At 37.8% G+C, this 21,331-nt stretch overlaps 1 protein-coding gene across 1 annotated transcript; it reads right to left on the minus strand.

Moving 5' to 3' along the window:
* Positions 1 to 18,990: 18,990 nt before the first annotated feature.
* On the minus strand, positions 18,991 to 20,541 carry LOC149227896 (uncharacterized). Its single transcript, XM_089375599.1, has 3 exons — positions 20,409 to 20,541; positions 20,182 to 20,311; positions 18,991 to 19,933 (listed from the first exon to the last, which is right to left on the minus strand). Exons 1-3 carry the CDS (start codon positions 20,539 to 20,541, stop codon positions 19,099 to 19,101), a joined length of 1,098 nt encoding a protein of 365 aa, XP_089231725.1. The 3' UTR covers positions 18,991 to 19,098.
* Between the last annotated feature and the right edge of the window lie 790 nt (positions 20,542 to 21,331).

Here is a 21,331-nt window from a genome sequence, read left to right on the forward strand (position 1 = left end):
CACGCCTCTCCACACCCCATCACATTAACATACGTGAGGCCTGCGGGGATTAAACCCGCCCGGACCACGTGGGCCAGCCCCCACTGGGCGGCCCCATGGAACAACCATACACCAATACCATTAATACAACCCACTTAAACAAACAATGAACCACCGCCTCAAGAAAGTAATGGAGTCAGTGGAGATGAGTTGGGCGGGCCGCCCAAGGTGGGCCCAACTTGACATTGTTTAAAAAAAAAATTGTTATATAAAAAGAGGAGGAGGCAAGGTTTGACCACCCGACCTCCTCCATATTAACCGGATCTGAAACCAACTCACCAAACGGCCTTATTGATTTATCCGCCCAACAAACTTATATAAACATTCATTTCACCAATGCGCCCAGGGAGATGGAGGAACCAGGAGTGGGCAAGGAAAATGAGGCAGAGTTAATTTTTAATTAATTTTTATGTAGGTGGAACCATGACTGAGCAAAATTTCCAAGAGGGTGAAATTTTCGCAGTGTTCAAATTTGACAAAATTTATGTCGATCTTACACCTGTCGGCGACAGAAACCCGATGGCGCAGTAGGTTTCCTGATCTGAGCAACCGATTTGTAGAGGACCCAGAGGAGGGAATCTTTGAGGAATCTAGGGGGAATATAAAAGATTCCTTGAGCCTCAAATTTTCATTTTCTCAGAATTCAGAAATTTGACAGTCAATTTTACACTATTCGACGCCACAAGTCTAATGGTGCATTTATATTTTCCATTTTCTCATTTCATTTTTCGGCCACTTTTCAATGTGGAGTGCAGGTGTCAGCATTCATGTGCGAGCAACCATTTCATGAGATTTGACGCTGTGAGACGATGGTCCAAACAGCTTCAGTGGCTTGATATCCTTTTCTTCAGATGGCCCCTAGATGTGAGGTATATGCAATATGTTCATGTACTTCTCTTTGCTATGCATTGTGCTGCACAGATCCATGTTTGATGTTTGATGTGGGATCTTGTTTCTTACTTGTTTTCATGATTCATGTTTGATGTAATACAGAATCATTTATGGGATGCACTTTTTGTCATGATCCGTCATGTTTTGTTTGAGATCCCTTTGTTGTATGTTGATGGAATACTCATGTTGTTGCCATGTATGATTGCACTGAAATGGCGGGATGTTCATCATGCATGTGTTTTATGTCATATTGATAGGAGTCTTTTGACCGAGAGTTCTCGTACTGGAACATCTCTTGGATCCACTCCTGCGTGAGGGAATTTTCCTTGTATGATAAAGACATCACCTCTTATGTACATCATCACTATTGACAACACTTAATGCAGTGGCTTACACCATCTTGACATCAGGGCCCGGAGACGTAGTTCCTCCTGGACGAATTCCATTATCAACGTCTTATGTTTTCATGTGTTGATGATTGACATCTTCCTCTTCTTGACAACATGCAGATGTATTCATTTATGTTCTTGACAGCATGCAGATGTATTCATTTATGTTCAAGCTTGTGTTTCAAAAATAATTGGGGTACTCGCCAGCAATGGTGGGGGAAAATTTGGAAATATTCTGTTGATTACCTACGGCAGCTTGTCGCTCTTGAACATCGACACTTTTTTGCTTCTCGCCGGGTTTGGGATATCCTCACTTCGTCATTGGCCTTTTGGGATTTGGGTTCTTCATTTTGCCTCATTCCATTCGATCCCTGCTATCTCTGCATGACCTTTGATCCCTTGGTACCAAAATGCTGCCGCATTCTAGAGTCGTGTTGCTGATATGTTCAAGAGCTTAATCCTTTTGCAGTTTGCACCCTTACATCCTCCTCTGATTCTCTATTTCATCCATCTTCATCTTGTTCCTTTGTCTCACGTCGTTGATGTGGGAAATATTATGGCCCTCCTGCAATGGATCACTTCCTGTCAACATCAACTCATTATCCAGGAAGTTGATCTAGAGACTCCTTTCAGGTACCTTGGAGCTTGCATGCCTCAATGGCAAGTTCTTCGCATTCGACAACAGGCTTGCATCATTGGTCTTCAATCAGGTGATTTCACAAGTGTTCAACTCCAGATCATTCTTCACACTTTGTGGATTGTACTAGCAGTACCTTGAGAACCATTGACATTATTGGTGGTCTCTCTCGCGCTTGTTAACGGTTCACATCATTGGCCAGTAATCAAGTGATTTTCTAGTATGCTCGACTTTGACACATTTATTCGCATACTAAAAATTGTACGATGGACAGGTCGGGATTCAAGACCCTAGGCTTAGATTACACAAGTCCAGGTTGCATGGATTATTTATACATGAATCTTTTGATTGGATGGCTGTGGCCATACCTGAGTCTTTCTGGATGGCTACGACCATACCTGTGTTTTCATATGGTCTTTTCGACTGGATGGTTGCGTCCATACCATAGACCAGTTCTATTTTTCTTTTGGATGGCTGTGCCTATACCTCAACTACGTGTACTTCTTTCACTATCAGAGATATCAGTTGTACTTGCGTTTGCAGGTTGTCCACGCTGGTGTTCTAATTCAGTTATGGTTTCGTAAAGTATTCCAACCCTCCCAGTCTCTCAGACTTCATGCTTTAAGGGGCATCTGTTACACAATATTTTGTCACCAACCCTGCGTCCCCTGATCCTGGATAGAGTCGGTCCCTGAATGACATCTTCTCTTTGTCACATACCAAAATATGTTCCAAATCTTCCATATTACTCAAGAAGATGGCCTAATCTCATTAATACTGAAGTTTACCCCTTTTACCCATGTTTCAAAATCGTCGCAGGTCATCAGTATCTTGCCTGCAATGATAGCCCAAAATGAACTAACGCCTTGCGATGTTGTCTCTAAGTCTCAGTGTTTGACCCGCGACGACCCAGATATGGCGAATTAGTTCAAATAGAATACTTCTGGGTGGTTCTGGAGCTATTTGTTAGGTCAAAGAAGTTCGCCTCTCCTCATTTGAGATGGTGGTTCCGCCTTTTGAGTAACCTCCCATGAAGATAAGCTTCCTCTCCCCTCATTTATGGAGGCTCCTCCTCTTATAAAAGCATCCTCCATGGCTATGATGCAGGAGTTAGCTAGTTCTTGGTTTGTTGGATTGATAGCTTACAGTTTGGATTGCTGATAACCTAGTAATATCTTGTGAGGTATGAGAATAGCCTTTCATGTTGTGGATTGATAGTGTGAAATGGTTTTGTAAGAAGGAAGCCTTGTTGTGATTGCCTTAGTTTCATACTTGTGCTTTTGGGTGAGAGAGAGTCATCAGTCTTTCTGGGAGACCTTTGAGAGTGAATGCTTATGGAGACATATTGATTGGACCCTTCAAGGAATCTTGCGACGTCAAGGCATGGTTGTAAGATTTACTATTGTTTATATTAATACAATCAATAGTTATTTCCTATATCATGTATGAAATGTATGTTGATAGCTTATGGTTCCTTGAATCTATAAGTAGATAGTTCGTTGTTGTGCTCTATTATATGTTTTGTCGTTTTCATATGTTGTTTAAGGTGAATCATTCATTAAGGATAAGAAAGCGATAGCTGAAGCAATGTGACGAAGACTTCATCAAACACCAGTATAAGGTAGGCCTCTTTAACGATAACTATTTAAGGAATTAGCTATTGTCTTTGTCTTGCTGTGACTAGACCCACTCTAGGGCTAGAGGGGTTGTCTCTGTCCGCAGAGAGAACATACCTGCATCACAAGGGTTGATATCATAATCCTATGCATTAAATTTAAGCAAAAACATGGAAAAGATTAAATAAATGAAATTCAGAAAACATGGAGTGCATTTTAAGGACATTTTATCTTAGACATCATAGGCACCATTTATCAAAACACGACATTGATGAATCCACAATTTTGAGATTATGTCCAGTAGCTACAATTACACGCATTCCATGAGGAAAGAAACACATGAATAAATAAACAAAAAGAGGATTACATACTACAAATTTCAACGTTTGGAATCACCATAACTTCTTTATTAATGTTCAAAAAAGAGCATACATCACCTAGTTCTTAAAACACTTGTAAAAATTTTAGGTTAGATCTGCCTCTGGAACAAAAAATTTAGAACCTCTTCTAAGGAGTCCCTCACACTCTTTTATAGTCCCAAAAAGGAGGACCTCTTACAAAATATTATTTCTTGAAAATATCATAACAACCTAATCATTTAATAACTCAAGCATGCTACTAGCACGATTGCCCTAATTATCACATAACAACCTTGATTCTATTCTTGAAACAAAATATTTACAAAAAATTAAAAATGACATGGACTGTCATGATTAGCATATCAAAATATCCTCATGGCCAAATGGTTCCATAGGAAGGGACCCCGACTTTATAATTCAGACTTGTGGCAGACTAATGAATTGGTCACATATTTTCCATACTATTGGATTAGGTATAGGAGTGCAAATGAATTTTTAAAAGGCTATCTTAAAATTGGTGAGCTCAGTGTAATTTGGTCTGTCAGAAAACAAAGTTTTTACCTACCAGAGTAGCTAGAAATACTTCTACAAAAACTTGACTATGGTCCTTCCTTTGAGGGTAGAAGTATTTTCATGAGAAGAATAAACCTTACTCTTGACTTCTACTAGAAGTTTTTGATATTGTTCTCATGAAAGTGAGTTCCATTGTAAATCCCAACAGTTGGGTAACCCTTCTCTAATTCTCTTATCAAAACTCAAGTCAAATGCAGCTACAGATTTTAATAAGTCACACAAATTCTCTGCATCTTTGCCTTTGGTTGTCTCTTTTTGAATCATATTAGAGACTTCAATAATAGTCCCTTTCACGTCGACAACGTCCATTGCCCTCAACTCATTGGATGATCTTTCATTGAGGTACATGACAAACTTCTTTATCGTCCTGACATTCTTACCATCTTCTTCTTTGGCTGAGAGGAGAAAGAACTTAGTCTCCTTGATTGCAATTTTTTTCTCTACAACTAGGGTCATATGCTCCCAAATGTTCTTTACTTTAGAAATAATTTCATCCCAAATTATATGCCTGACCTCGGTATGAGACATATTACCTTTCAACTTATTTTTCAGATCTTTGATCTCCTCATTTGCAGTCTCCATGTTTTTGTTAATTTCTCCACTTTTTTCCTAGTTGCCTCAAATTTCTTCTCCTTTTGCGTGAGCGCATGGTTGAATCAATTTGCATATTTTTGAGCTCGCCCTATGAAAATTGCAATTCAGTTAGAGCCTTGGCTAGTTATTTAGTGGGATTCTGTGGGTTTTCTGGAACAACTACTGCACAGATGTGGGATTGTATCCTCCATTGGAGTTCTTCTACTTATTGTTTGAGGATCATCACCTCACTGTTTTTATCTATTAGCTCCTTGGCAAAAATTTATTTTTCACTCTCTACCTGGGCCAACTCTTTGGACTGTACATGTTCAGACGTAAGCATTTTCAGCATGTGCCTCAATTCTTGGATTTTGGGTTGCGAACTATGAATGATGACTTCTACAATAGCTTTATCATTTGGGTTAACTCCTAATTTGATAATTAATTCTTTGAAGCTTTCATTCTTCAAGTGGAGGGCTCTAGAGTTGGCCTTGTATTGCTTTACTCTGGTGGTCATTTTTTCTATTTTTTTATCAACCTTACTGATAGTCAAGGGATTTTTGCTCAAATCAATGTAGAGAATTTCTCTAGCCTTCATGTGCCAATTTATTTTGTCCAAAAAATGAATACTAGCCATATCTAGTGACAGATCCATTGTCTTGAATTGTGATCTTGATGGGAGAGATTGTGCAAAAGGATGATATATGGAGAATTTCATCTGGTTTCTTTCTAGGTCCATATAATTTAGGAGACTGGTCTAATAAGAAATTGAATGTGTTGTTAGCTGCTGCTACGTTTCATCTTTGAATCTTTTAGTTCTCTCCTCTGTTCTTTGCATCTCTTCCCATTTAGGGTTTGTTTTTTATGTACTTCCCAAAGAGCCAAGGATTCCTACATATGTGGAGGTAGAAGTGGCAACTTGCTGAGAATATTCTAGGAGTATCTGGAAGCTTGTCTAGTCCAAATTCCTCTTGAGAAACCTGGTCTCAATTTCCTCATTGGTCTGATCCTGGATCTTATCATTCTTGCTATATGATGCCTCCTACATCTCTATGTCTCCAACTTCATCCATGCTTCTCTTTTAAGTCTTCTCCTTTGAATAAGGTGTTTCAATTTCCATTTCTATATTAATGGGCCAAGAATCCAAATTAGCCTTCCATTCAACTTCAGGTCTATACTCATGCTCATAAGGTGAAGCATTTATATCCCTTCTCCTCTTTGATATGACACCATGGGGATAATAATCACACAACTCTCCCATTTTTAAGCTCTTTCAACAAGTCTTCTACTTGATGAAGGGCTTGTATGGTGCTAACAATGAATGGACCTACCACCCTACCCAACTTAAACATGTAGCCCCTTTTGGCAGGAACAAAATGGATTTGATCAACATTTAGGATTTGTTTGATAAATTCTAAGGAAAATATTCTCATGGACATGAAAATAGGCGAGCAGTACGGGGAAGTTATGACCCATAGACTCTCATTTCAATCTAGTCCTTAAACAAGAACCAATCACCCACCTTGGTATCATCATGAAGTTGGAGGATTTTCTTTTGCTGGGGCAGGATTCTAGGAGGGGAAATGTCATTTATAATTTTGTAAGAAATGGACATATAAGTGGAGATAAATTGATAAAACCCCTCATTGTCAATATTTTTCTTCGGGGCACTATCCCAATCAAAAACATACTTTCTTTCTTTACTTATGAGAATTTGTGATACTAAGGCCCAAATACTGAAATTATTGTACATGAGTATATAGGAAAAGATAGGACAATAAAGAATAGTAAATGAAAATAAATAAACAAATAAATAAATTTAAAAAATTAAAAATAAAATAAAAATAAAATAAAATAAAATAATAATAATAATAAATAGATAAATAAATAAAATAAAAATAAAAATTGACAGGAAAATGGTTGAACTAGAATTTTATGGATTCTACAATAAATGAGGGTATGTCAAAGATGATGTCAAGTTGCATCATTGTGTGTAGGAACCCTATGGCGGATTTAGTAATATTAACATTTTCTTCTTCCCCAAAAAGCAAGGTGATAATGGTAAGAATAGGTTGTACAGTTTAAGAAAACATGGAAACATGGAATCTATCTACGATGGGGAGGGTTTGATTGTTGGGTGCTAAAATCAACTGGAGGAAGGCTTGTTGTTCTCCAGCTAAGAGCCCATTATAAGTGTAGAAGAGGGTAGCTTCTATAAACCTCTCAGGATTAGCAGATTTTGGGTACATGAGAGCCATTTGAATTAATTCTTTCTTGACTTCTAGAATCTTTTCTCCAGTGGGGAGCATGAAACAATTATTCTCTTTAACATATGAAGTTGGAAGCCAAGAAACAAATTCTAGAAAATAGTAGATTGTGGGAGCGATTTGGTGGTACAAACCTAACCCTATGACTCGAAATGGGTCTTCTATTTTTAGGTGACGGTCATACAGTCAAAACGAAGATCAGATAGGTGGTAGGCATAAAATAGGTCATGGATTTCAACCTTTGTGTCCATGAGAAGCTCAGTATGACTAGAGGGTTTCACCTCTCGGGTTTTGGGGGTTTTGGGCTCTGGATTTTTCATTTTAAGCATAACGGAGAATGATTAAGCAACAAAGAATTGTAGGTTACTTGGTGGTTGAAATCAATTGGATGTAGTGACGCTTGAAGAGCTCTGCACTGGTTGAAGGTATCAATGGGTTATGAACAGGGGAAGCAATGAGGAAACGCCATTTGGAATAAATATATTTAAACTCCAACGACTAACGGTTCAAGGTTTTATAGGTGGGAAACATGGTGGAATGATATGTGGGAGAGACAGGGGAGACACATAGGAGGGACACGTGGTTATACCAGGTCAAACAAGAGGTGAGAGGTAGGGGTTCGTAGCCTTGTAAAATCATACTTGATTTATGATGTTGATGTTGCATTGGCATGCTTTGGTGCCAAGTGTGGTCTCCATATTCCGGCGGGGTGACTGAACAAGGCCGGGAGTGGGGCTTGGCCCTCGCAAAGTTGATCCTCGTCGTTGATCAGCAAGGCTTGCCCGAACGACTTTGACCATTCTTGGGGCTAGCGTTGGCTTATATGTCATGCTAGTATCCCTTCTGAAATGATTCCGGGACCGAGTGACTTAAGGACCGATGATGATTTGCCCCATATTTTCTCGTCATTTAGTTGTTACATACATGATGTGGATGGTGCACCCATTGCATTTTTTTTTACCCCTTTCTCTTTTTCCTAGGTTCTTTACACTTGTACATGATCCAGGTGGATCTCCAAACACCAATGGCATGGAAAAGGCACAAAATTCAAAGTGGCAGAAAGACAATTAACTTGACATCAGATCAAAATGCTCATCGCCTTGATTCCAACGGTGCAAACGACACTCCAATCCGAGTCCGGATGAAGGAGATAGAGGCAGTCAAAGTTGGGTTGACTTTTTGTTGACTAGGCACGATTAACAAAGACACAATTTGAAATTTTCTGGCGGGCGGAATCTGGCCAAATCTGGCCAGATTTCGGGCGCAATTGTCGCTTGGTTAAAACAACTCCTTTAGCCAAAAATTTGAGTTTTCAAAAATGGCCCATTGTTTTATTTAATAAAAAAAAATTATAAAAAAAAGGGTGGCGGGCCACCAACCCCACCACCCCAAGAATACAATATATATATATATATATATATATATATATATATATATATCTATATATATGTATATATATATATATAGATATATATCTGTGGAGGGGCAGGCTTTATACCCCCGGCCCCTCCCATGGAACATTGGAAAATGGCGCGGGAAAGGTGGGCCAACCCTTGGGACGCGGACCCAACCTTCCACCCACTAACCTCTTTATTAATTAAAGAATGTTGCCATGTAAAAAAAAGAGGAGGCGAGGTTTGACCACCCGACCTCCTCCATATTAACCGGACCTTCAACCAACATGCCACAATGGAATTATTGTTAATTTTGCCACATTTTTATAATTTAAACACAGTTTATCAGTGTGCCTAGGCAGAGGAGGCAGTGCATGCAGTTCGAGGCAGAATTTTGCAGGAGCGCCAAATTTTCACTTTACCAGATTTTGAGAAATTTTATATGGTTTCAGCATTTCTCAACGCCATGAACGCAATGGCGCTATCTATTTCTCCATCAAAGTTCTGCATTTTTCAGCCATTTTTAGTATGGAGATATAAAACTCCTTTTTTGTAACTGATGCTTGTACTCTTCTTTCTCATGCCACTTAATGAATGAAGGCCTCACCATTGATCGAGCAGGACCTGGAGACGTAGTCCAAGTTGGACGAACTCCATTATCAAGTCTTGTTGTCTTCTTTCATGCTTTATGTGTTTCTCCTCTTCTCTCATGTGCACATTAAGTTTTCTATGTTAAGCTACAATTTATGCATTCAATTCTTTAACAAATCTATAAGCGAAAGATCTTGGATCAAGTGGTATCAAAGCAGGTCTTTTTAGATGTGAATTTCATGTTTGTATGCTAACAAGAAATAGGCTCTGAAGAGGTGAAGGGAAACTAAAGTCTTTCGATCCAAAGCAGGGTGTGCACGTCGAAGGAGAAACATGGCAGATGAAGAGGCTCGTCATGAAGAGGAGTGTAATTTCCTCAAAACCTTCTATACAATGGCAGCAAATGTTAGTCAATTGCTTTCAAGGCCAGCGAAAGCAGAAAGGATAAATCTAGAAGAACAAGGTTCAGTGCATGGACATGGTGGAGAATAACCACCTCCTTTTCCTTCCACGAGTGAAAGTTCTTCTTCCTCTCATCACCATCATCATAGAAATTCAAGGGATGCATCTAAGAAACCTTTCTTTAAATTAGATGTCAAATTTGATCTTCCCATGTTTAACGGTGAAAGTAATGCAAAAAAGCTTAATAACTGGATAAGGCAGATTGAAATCTACTGCAGGATTCAGTAGATCAAAGATGATGAGGCAAAGATTTAGTTGGCCTCCCTTCGGCTGAGTAGCACCACTCTCATCTGGTGGGAGAGAAAATTGCGAAGCAGTAAGAGTGTGGGTACTTTTCTTTCCTCATGGCCTAATTTCATTTATGTATTAAAGGAACAATTCTATCTCTTGGGTTATAAACAAAAAGCCTTAATGGATTGGCAATACTTAAGGCAAGGCAGATGTCAGGATGTTTAAAGCTTTACAGAGGAATTTAGAAAACAGACACTTAATTTGCGCATTGCACTTGACTCACCTGAAGTAGTAACTAAGTATATTGGATCATTACATAGTTACCATAGAGATTCATTATTATTGTTTGAACCAACTACTATTGACTCGGCCAGTGTAAAGGCCATCCATCTTGAGAACAGGGGAAAAAATGAAAGAGATGATCATTTCAAGAAACCACCTTTCAAACCTCCAAATGGCAAACCCAAAGTGAAAGGAAAAGGAAAGGAGAAGAGGACGACATCAACCAAGAAATATGAAGGAGAAAGACCTTATTGCACTCACTACAAAAAGGAAGGTCATGATGACGATCATTGTTGGAAACTGTACCCGGAAAAGAGACCAAAGAAGTATGGAGGAAAAGGCAAGCAGAAGACAGTGGCAATTGTGCAGCAAGACCTTGGATCCGATTTCGGAGATGAAGCATTGATCATAGCAGCAGGAACAAAAAGGTACTCTTACACCTCATGTTAATTCTGAATCACATGAAGGCACTAGTTCAATAGATGAGTCTCTTCCTAATGAATGAAAGATAATTGAACTATTTCATATTACAGTTATCATAAATCATAAAAAAGTGGAAACTCCATTTGATACCGGATCCCAAGCAAACTTAATTTTAGAGTCCTTGGTAAAGAAGCTAGGCTTGGAAACCAAACCACATCCAAAACCTTACCCACTTGGTTGGATACATGATAAAGCAAAACAGAATGTAACTAAGCAGTGTAAGGTTAAATTTGTGATCGCTTCTAAGTTAGTGGATGAGGTAAAACTTGATGTGATACCATTGGATATATGTGGCATGGTGTTAGGGAGTCCATATCTATATGATAGAAAGGCAATCTTCTTCCTTCATGAAAACAAATACCAAATCACAAAAGATGGGGTAGAATATATTGTAAGGGCTCATCAAACTAAAATCAATGCCAGCCTTGTAAGTGCATGACAAATGAAGAGGTTGGTGAATTCTAGCAAGGGTTGCATGCTTATGGTTATAAGGGAGAAAGATGCAGAATTATCGATGCTTCACAGGGTTGTGATCATGTGCATAGAAAGGAATTATGTGAATTAATTTCTAACTATGATGAGATGTTTCAGGAACCAAGGGGATTACCTCCAAAGAGGGAAATCCAACATGAGATCCATTTGCAGCATGACACTCCTTTACTAAATATTGGCATGTATAGGATGTCAACCATTGAGATGGAGGAGATAAAAAAGAAGTTGCAGGAACTATTGAACCAAGGGGTCATCAGGCCGAGCACTTATCCATGCAGCTCACCAATTTTCTTAGTGCCGAAGAAAGATGGCACATGGAGGGTGTGCGTGGATTATCAAGCACTAAACAAAATCATGGTGAAAAACTGTTACCCTCTTCCTCGCATTGATGACTTAGTAGATCAATTAAAGAATGTTATCTATTTCACCAAGTTGGATTTCCGTAATGGCTATCACCAAGTCCGAATTGCAGAGAAGGATGTGTGGAAAACCGCCTTCAAGACCAAACAAGGGTTGTTCTAATGGATGGTGATGCCATTCAGACTTTGCAACGCTCCAGCCACTTTCATGAGGGTCATGAATGATCTCTTTAGCCCTTTTATTGATGAATTTGTTCTTGTATATCTAGATGATATTTTATCTTTAGTAAAATTTGCAATGAACATGTATGCCATGTGAAGAAAGTGCTTGATGTATTAAAAGAAAAACTCTATGTAAAATTGTCAAAGTGGGAGTTTGGGGAAACCTCTTTGGTTTACCTAGGTCATATTGTTGGTCATGGTCAGTTAAAAATTGATCCTTCTAAAGTTGAAGCAATTGTAAATTGGCCTAAGCCTACTAGTGTAACCGAGGTTCGCAGATTTTTGGGTGCAGTACAGTATTGGAGGAGATTTATTGCCAATTTCTCTATTATTGTAGCACCTTTACATGCATTGACAAGTGTAAAGCAAGTCTTTCAATGGGGAGGAAAGAAACAGAAGTCCTTCGAAACATTGAAAGAAAATATCAGCACCGCACCGATCTTGGCCTTACCAAATCTCCAACAACCATTCTAGATCGAGATAGACACTAGTGGATATGCCATTGGATATGTACTGATGCAGCAAAAGAAGTCAATATGTTACCATTCAGAGAAGTTCTCTTAGGCTGTGATAAACTATCCCACTTATGACAAGGAGTTATATGCCTTGGTCCAGAGTGTGAAAAAGTGGAAACATTACCTGATCAGCAAGGAGACCATCATCCATACAGATCATTATCCCTTGCAGTATTTCCAGTCACAAACCAAGTTGCAGCAATCTCGTCATTTCATATGGATGGGTTTTATTCAACAGTTTCATCTGGTAATAAAGTATAAGAAGGGAACTAGCAACAAAGTGGCCGACATGCAATCTCGCCCTCCTATTTCTGCTTTTGTTATTTTGCATAATGCTTTGTTATCTTTTGAAAGTTATGTTGAAAAATATGCTAATGATGATGACTTTAAGGAGATTTATGCAAAACTAACCCATGGTTCACAGGTGGACATTATCACTTGCAAGGAAAACTATTGTATCACCTTGGAAAGTTATGCATACCCACAGGAGATGTAATCTGGGAGGCCCACACCTCCCTCGTGTCTGGTCATTTTGGTATTGAAAAAACTTTGTGTCATGTACAAAGATTTTGTTTTTGGCCTCATATGAAGAACCTTGTGACTCACTATGTAAAGGGATGTGTGGTGTGTTCTGTTTCAAAGCCCTCTAATAGAAAACTAGAGCTCTACATGCCACTCCCTATTCCGAGTCGTCCATGGGAAAGTGTGTCGATGGATTTTGTAGGAGGTTTGCCTTTGTCTAGAAAATGTCACAACTATTTGTATGTTGTCATTGACCGTTTTAGTAAGATGTGTACTTTAATGCCTTTTGAAAAGCAGATCACTATAGAGCAGACTGCTTATCTTTTCTTTCAGGATGTTTGGGTCCATTTTGGGTTGCCCACATCAATTGTGTTAGATAGGGACTCTCAATTTCTCAGAGAGTTTTGGACCAGCTTGTGGAAGATGATGGACACCAAGTTGAAAAGAAGCACGACATTTCATCCACAGACTGACGGACAGACAGAGGTTGTCAACCACACCATGGTACACTTGTTGTGAGGCTATTGTGGGAAACATCCTAAGTTGTGGGATGAGCATCTTCCATATGTGCAACATTCCTACAATCAAGCAGTACACTCATCTACGCATCGTTCACCATTTGAGACATGTTTTGGCTACCTGCCAAAAGACCCTTTTGATATGGTCTTTGGAAGGGAAGATGACTCCAGTGGACGTGATGATAGGGACAAAGCACAGTGATTCATTCAACGGATCTAGTTGATTCACCAAGTAGTACAGAAGCAGTTGGAGAAAAGTCAAGCTTGGTACAAGGCTCACATGACAAACGCCGAGTCGACCATCAATTTCAAGTGGGTGAAAAAGTGTGGTTCCATATCAAAAAGGAGAGAATGAAGGGAGAAGGGAAGAAGTTGCGACCAATCCGGTATGGTCCATTTACCATCTTGGACAAGATTGGAAACAATGCCTTCCGTCTCGATTTGTCGATATATATGCAAATGTACTCCGTAGTGGATGTGGAAAACTTAAAGCTGTATGAGCCACCATTGATTATGGACACCAAAGAGGTGGGAACAGTTCCTACAATTGATGACTTTTCACTAGAGTATCTCGATGAGTTACCTGAAGACATCATCCTTGACAGAAGAACCAGGACTTCATGACGGGGAGATGTGGAATACCTTCGCGTTGGTTTCAAGGGGATGTACTCTATCAGGGAAAAATGGTTGGAAAAAGAAAGAGTGAGGGAACAATTCCCTCACTTGCCAATTGAATAATAAAAATTTTGGCGGTCCAAAAGCTCCTCAATGGGGAGGATTGATCTAGGTGGATCCCCAAACACTAGTGGCATAGAAAAGGATCAAAATTCAAAGTGGCAGAAAGATGATTAACTTGACATCAGATCGAAGTGCTCATCACCCTAATTCCAATGGTGTAAACGACACTCCAATCCGAGTCCGGATGAAGGAGATAGAGGCAGTCAAAGTTGGGTTGACTTTTTGCTGACTAGGCAGGATTAACATAGACACAATTTGAAATTTTCCAGCGGACAGAATCCGGCCAACTCCAGCCGGATTCCAGTTGAAATTTTCACCTGGTTAAAATGACTCCTTTGGCCAAAAATCCGAGTTTTAAAAAATGGCCCATCATTTTATTTAATAAAAAAAATTATAAAAAAAAGGTGGCAGGCCACCAACCCCGCCACCCCAAAACTACAATATATGTGTGTGTGTGTGTGTGTGGAGGGGTGGGCCACTACCCCCATCCCCTCCCATAGAACATTGGAAAATGGTGCGGGAAAGGTGGGCCGACCCTTGGGGCGCAGACCCAACCTTCCACCCACTAACCTCTTTGTTAATTAAAGAATTTCGCCATGTAAAAAAAGGAGGAGGTGGGGTTTGACTACCCGACCTCCTCCATATTAATCAGACCTTCAACCAATGCACCACAATGGAATTCTTGTTAAGTCTGCCACATTTTTATTCTTTAAATGTAGTTTATCAGTGCGCCCAGGCAGAGGAGGCAGTGCATGTAGTTCGAGGCAGAATTTTGCAGGAGGGATGAATTTTCACTATGTCAGATTTTGACAAATTTTATATGGTTTCAGCATTTCTTGACACCACGAACGCAATGGCGATGTCCGTTTCTCCATCAGAGTTCTGCCTTTTTTGAGTATGGAGGTATAAAACTCCTTTTTTGTAACTAATGCTTGTACTCTTCTTTTTCATGCCACTTAATGAATGAAGGCTTCCCCATTGATCGAGCAAGGCCCGGAGACGTAGTCCAAGTCGGAAAAACTCCATTATCAAGTCTTGTTGTCTTCTTTCATGCTTTATGTGTTTCTCCTCTTCTCTCATGTGCACATTAAGTTTTCTATGTTAAGCTACAATTTATGCATGTAATTCTTTAACATATCTATAAGCGAAAGATCTTGGATCAGTACAAGGTTTCTCCATCACATTTTCTTTTGTCCGTTAAACTTGTAGACCAAAATCCTCTGCAAATCAACCATTCTAGGAGAACATATAGGTCACAACATAACCCATGAAAATATGAGAGCATAAACGAAAGACCCCACTAGTGAAGCTAACTAGTCCTATGCAAACCAGTTCACACACTGCAATTCAAATTTTCCAGAGTAGTAAAAGGTGCATAGCGAGAGATAGAGTTTTGTAGCCGAAGTCTCACACCCAAAAAACAAATAAATCCAACAACACCGTCAAGTGACAGAATGCAAAGAATATGAGCAGGTATGGCAGTCATGGACAATGGAGGAAAGGAGAACAATAGAGAGTTGAATTTAGCCTGCAGTAGTTAATGTCAGAATAGTAGGAAACATAGTAGAGTAAAGAAGAAGGGAGATGGGGTCTTGTGAGCAAGAGGTTGGGATTCCTATAGAAAGAGGAATAGGTGCACAAAGAGTGAGCACATAGTAAAGTAGAGGATAGGGAGTAACATGTAGTTCAACATTTAGAGGTGGATTGGGATCATGCAGTGGCCGCACAAGTGAGCGTGGGTTTCTGACTCCACATGTCTCGGTACGAGCCAAGTATTTGTGTTTGGGGGCTATTGGGACCAAGTGTAACTTAGGGTATATGTGGGGGAACTTGGGTTTAACTAGAGGTCAAATATTAATAACAATTAAGTGCACATGTAAAGGAAATGAAATTTAAATGCCATGAAATGTAAATTTTTTATAAAGGGAAAAGAAATTAGAATATTTATATTAAAAGATTCCTCTATCATTTTATAATAGTTTTTTTTGGAATTAGGGTTGGGGTGTGTTTGGGATTGGAGTATTCTCTCTTTTGGAGAGCTGCATATGAGCGTTTTGGGGGCAGTGAGAAGAGTTTGGGAGGCAACGCCGCCTCCTTGCCCCTATGGTAAGGAGGGCCTCAATATTATGTGAATTTTTTTCACGTTAATTAAGAATCCATATTTCCGTAGTAGCCTTGTGTTTTTGTAGTGTTTGTGATGAAGTATATTTTTATTTCTAGTTTTGATTTAGATGCAACAACAATTTTTTTTATTTGCAATAGTGGTGTGTTAGTTTGTTTTTCTATTTGTATATTTTCCTAAGTTAAATTTTTGCAATTGTCTCACTTGTATTTGCAACAACTTGTTTCATTTAAACTGTAGTTTAATTTACAATTGGTTGTATAGTTTTCGAGGTATAGATTTATGGAGTTATTTTTTTTTTGTTGGCCCTCCTCGCAAGAGGGTAAATTTTCTCCAACATCTATCAAGTGTCGAGAGGGATTAAATCTCTCGAGGTGCAAACCTTTCCTTAAGTTTTTCACTCAAAAAAGAGGTTTTCACCTCAGAGATTTGATCCTTCTCAATGGTTGATAGATCCAGATTTAAGATGGATGTAGGTTGGTATAAAATTTTGTTATCTACATTAAAATGTCCATCTTAACTCTAGATCTATCAAGTTTTGAGAGGGATCAAATCTCTCGAGGTGCAAATCTTTCCTCAAGTTTTGTCATGAGGCCATGATTCAAGATCATAAGGATAAAATTAGAAAGAAAAAAGAAGAATTAATAATTGATATAGTTAGATGCTCGCTTAATGGATGGATAGATTGGGTCCTTTCATATGACCATATGAAACATTCAAACCAATCTAGATCCATTTTAACTCTAGATTTATCAAGCACTGAGAGGGATCAAATTTCTTAAGGAGCAAACCTTTCTTCAAGTTTTGTACTCATAAAAGAGGTTTGCACCTCAATAGATTTGATCCCTCTTAGTGCTTGATAGATATGGAGTTAGGATGAATCTAAATTGGTATAAAATTGTGTTATTTATATTCAAATATTCTATTTCTGACTTAGACTAAAATAATTTTTAGTTATAAATATATTTTTTTCCAAATCCCATATGTCAATTTTATGTTGAGTGCGGAGCACATCTCCTTTTGTATTAAGTTGTAATATTAATAAAAAGATATTATTTTAAATGTGAATCTATAGTGACTAGTGAAGCAATCATAGATAGCCTTCTTTCTTAAAAACAAATGAAAATTGTTTTTAAAAAGATTAGCAATTTTTTACCCTTTTTGTTAATTTATATTTAGCCTTCTTACTTAAAAACAAATGAAAATTGTTTTAAAAAAGATTAGCAAATTTTTTAATTTTTTTTGTTAATTTATATTTCTGTGTATAAAGTAGAGAAAATTGATGTAAACTTATATTATTTAACATCAATATTAAAATCCTTTATTTAACATCATCATTATTATTATTGAATAGGGTTTGCAAAATTTTATTATTAGGTGGATGGTAGGGATTTAACATTCATAAAACTTTTTAGAATATTCTTAATAGTATACACAAATGAATGGTTGAGATTAAATGCTTTTTTTATGTTTGTTATGGATTATTATCCAATTTGGAGGACATCTCCTTTATATTAAGTTGTAATATTAATAAAAAAATATTATGTTAAATGTGAATCTATAGTGAGTAGTGAAACAATCATAAATGGGTTTCTTACTAAAAACAAATGAAAATTGTTATAAAAAAATTAACAATTTTTATTTTTATTTTTTTTGTGTGTATAAAGTAGAAAAAAATGATGTAAACTTATATTATTTAACATCAATATTAAAATCATTTATTTAACATCATCATTATTGTTGGATCTAAGACTTTTGTGATTCATAATGTAGAAATAAGTCTTTCAGATTAATCACATTGTTAGGATTTGGTGATTTGGTCAACCAATTAATGTGGTTCACCCTCAGGAGAAGGTGAGAAATACATTGATCAGAAGGAATAAATAGGAAGGCTGCAGCATTGCCCAGAGTTAGCCATTAAAAATTTGTTGTTGGTAAATCATTGCCCAAAGTTATCATCATTATTATTATTGAACAAGGTTTCCAAAATTTTAATTTAATTATCATAAATTTTTAGGTGGATGGTAGGGATTTAACATTCATAGAATATTCTAGAATATTCTTAGTAGTATACATAAATCAATGGCTAAAATTTATTTTCAAAGTAGTTAAGCCTTGTTTTCCCTTTTAATTAAATTCATTAATTAAAAATATTGCCATATATAAAAATGCAACATGAAATGAGTTATGATTTTTTTTTACATTTGGTATTGGTAAATCATAGTATTAGCTCATATTATTGTGACAAAGTAGATTTAGGAATTACGACTTTCCATAAAGTGAAGTGAATCTCCATGTCTTATATATAAATAAATTATTTTAAGTCATAATTTAGTTAATTTTTATGATTTTTTTAATTTTAGTCTTTTAAATATATATATTTATTATTATTACTGTAAATTAATACTATTACCCTCTTACACGTGTTTAATTTATATAATTACACCTATTAAAATAAAAATGGCATCTGTTGCTGAACTTTGCTAAAATGTTAAAAAAGCACTTATATCTGTTGCTGAACTTTGCTAAAATGTTAAAAAAGCACTTATATTTTATATTTTAGTATAAATAATCTACTGATCTTTTAGTATATTTTAGTATATAGACTCTATGCTTTTAAAACGAGTTTCTTGAATTTTCTGTATACATGAACCCCTCATTTTTTCATAGAGGAATCCAAACCGTTAAAGACGAGGTTTTTTTAGATGGAGATCATAAAAATGGGCTGCCAATCCAACCTCTCTTATTTATAGTAAACTCGATCGAACAGCTGAACTTTTGTGGAGCTGACATACGATCAGTAGGGAAGCTCAGATTTAATTTTCAGCAGCTGAAAATCGGAGATGAAGTGACTTCTCTCAATATGTTTAGCCAGTAGTCCATACCCTCACCAACCTGGAGATCGGAACTCCAGAGCTGATTGGTATTTATGGCTAAATCATTTGAATCCATGGCACCACTCATGTTAAGAAACCAATCAACTTCTGCGCCATAAAATTGCTGCATGGGAGAATCAACTCGCAGGTTCATTGAGCTATTTAAGCTCCCGCCGCTTATTATTATTTCTCCGTCACTGTCTGGCCTCGTGCCCTGTGAGGAACTCGACACCATTTCTGCTTCATCATCATGGTTAATTGCAGGCGCCCCTGCTGGGTCCTCGAAGTTATTTTGATCATTACCCATAAATATTTGCAGATCTCTTGATAAAGGCTGGCATTCAAGCTCGTCAAGGGTATTAATCAATGGACGACTCTGATCAATTCCCAGTTCTAAAGAATCAATACAGTGAGAACGAAGCACATCTAAAGTTGAATCAGCGCTGCTACTCTGATAATCTATAGCACTAGTGCACATGTTGTGGGAAGATGAGATTACGTCTTCTGAGAATTCTGGCAAAGCATAAACCGAATCACAGATCTCCCATGTCGATGGCGCTCTTCCATCCGAATTACAGAGTGTTTGCGAACGTAGAGGATTGAAACCGTGGTATGACATTTGTACTGTCGATGAATCCGCGGAAGACGAAGGCGCTGGCTTTGCGGTGACTGTAGCGGACTCGGCTTTCACACGTGCGAGACGCTTCTTCAAACGTGTGCTCCACACATTCTTGATTTCATTGTCTGTTCTTCCTGGCAGGTGCGAAGCAATAGTAGACCATCTGCATTATAACATGAGGAAAACATAATCAGCTAAGTGCAGGAATGTATATTTTGAGAAATGTAGATATTCATTGTCAGATTTTTCTTTCCTAATTATCAAAAATCTGCGATAATTTTGAGATATTCTCAAAATCTACATTTACATTAGCAAAATCTAAATAAAAACAAAAAACCAACCAGAATGACGGATGGAATTTTCTAAAATGTGCACTTAATTTAGAATTAGGCAAAAAAATTTAGAACTCACCTGTTACCTATGAGCTCATGCAATTTAATGATTTGATCTTCCTCTTCTGGACTAAAATTCCCTCTTTTGATGTCGGGTCTCAGGTAGTTCGTCCACCGCAGGCGACAACTCTTTCCACATCGCAGAAGCCCTGCAACATAAAACCGCCATAGTTAGATTTACAGGCCAATTTAATTCATTCACAAAATCCTGATCATATTCAACGCGAATAAATCCATGATACTGACCTGCTTCCTTGGGCAGTGCACGCCAGTTGCAGTGGCCATGTTTGTTAATGTAATCGACCAGTAGTTTATCCTCATCTGGAGTCCAGGGGCCTTTCTTTACTGCCATTTTATCACAGCAAGGAGCTCGACCCATGGCGTCCTAGTCTTGTGAAAGTAGAGAGGTATTACTAATAATGCTGGATGTGAAGCTGACTTGGTGCTTGAGTGTATCGTGATAGAGCCGTGGACAGTCCTGTTTTATAGCTGAGAGAAGGAAACCGCGTGGGCGGAATCGTTCAAGAAATTGAAATGTTCAACGAGAGGAAAGTTCCGAGAACCCGAAGGCCGTCATCGGAACTCGTGGCACAGCTTGCAAACAAGTCAATCTTTGACCACCGCTACACAACACGAGGGCTAGTTACGAAAGCGACTGGGGCATTGAAATGCGTTGAAGGGGACTCGGTCGTATCGTGGGAACCAATGAGCACTCCATGGCACTGTACTGAATATTACGTATGATATTTAATGTAGGCTTTTAGATTGATGAGTTTTGAAATATTTATAGCACGTGTTTATGATGTATTGAATCTCTTTTGATAGTAAAAGAGGTTTTGTTTACTTCATATATTTAAGGTTTTTGTTTATTTTATCTATTTGGATGTTTTTTTTTTTCCGAAGGTGGCAAAACCTATCAAACTCAGGTGTCAAACCAACAGTGAGGACAACCATCTCTGGCTGCTATTCGCGAATGTCGATTTGACTCTATTTGGATGTTATTTTATATAACACGATAATAACGTAAATATTTTCAAATATTATATTTATGTTATTAAAATTTTTAATATATTTATAAGATATGGTTTCTTTTTTTAAGATTTATTTTATAAATATTTAGTTAAAAAAAACACTAAAAGACTAGGATTTTATGTTGAATTGTATTGTAA

Source organism: Pinus tabuliformis, chromosome J, assembly GCF_031772625.1.
Source record: "Pinus tabuliformis cultivar Carrire ecotype Pingquan chromosome J, CPIR1, whole genome shotgun sequence".
Taxonomy (NCBI): domain Eukaryota; kingdom Viridiplantae; phylum Streptophyta; class Pinopsida; order Pinales; family Pinaceae; genus Pinus; species Pinus tabuliformis.

Coding starts and splice junctions, on each gene's coding strand:
- LOC149227896 (XM_089375599.1), bottom strand. CDS start 20,541: ATGGGTCGAGCTCCTTGCTGTGATAAAATGGCAGTAAAGAAAGGCCCC. Junction 20,312..20,408: donor TGCACTGCCCAAGGAAGCAG/GTCAGTATCATG, acceptor TTTATGTTGCAG/GGCTTCTGCGATGTGGAAAG. Junction 19,934..20,181: donor CATGAGCTCATAGGTAACAG/GTGAGTTCTAAA, acceptor GTTATAATGCAG/ATGGTCTACTATTGCTTCGC.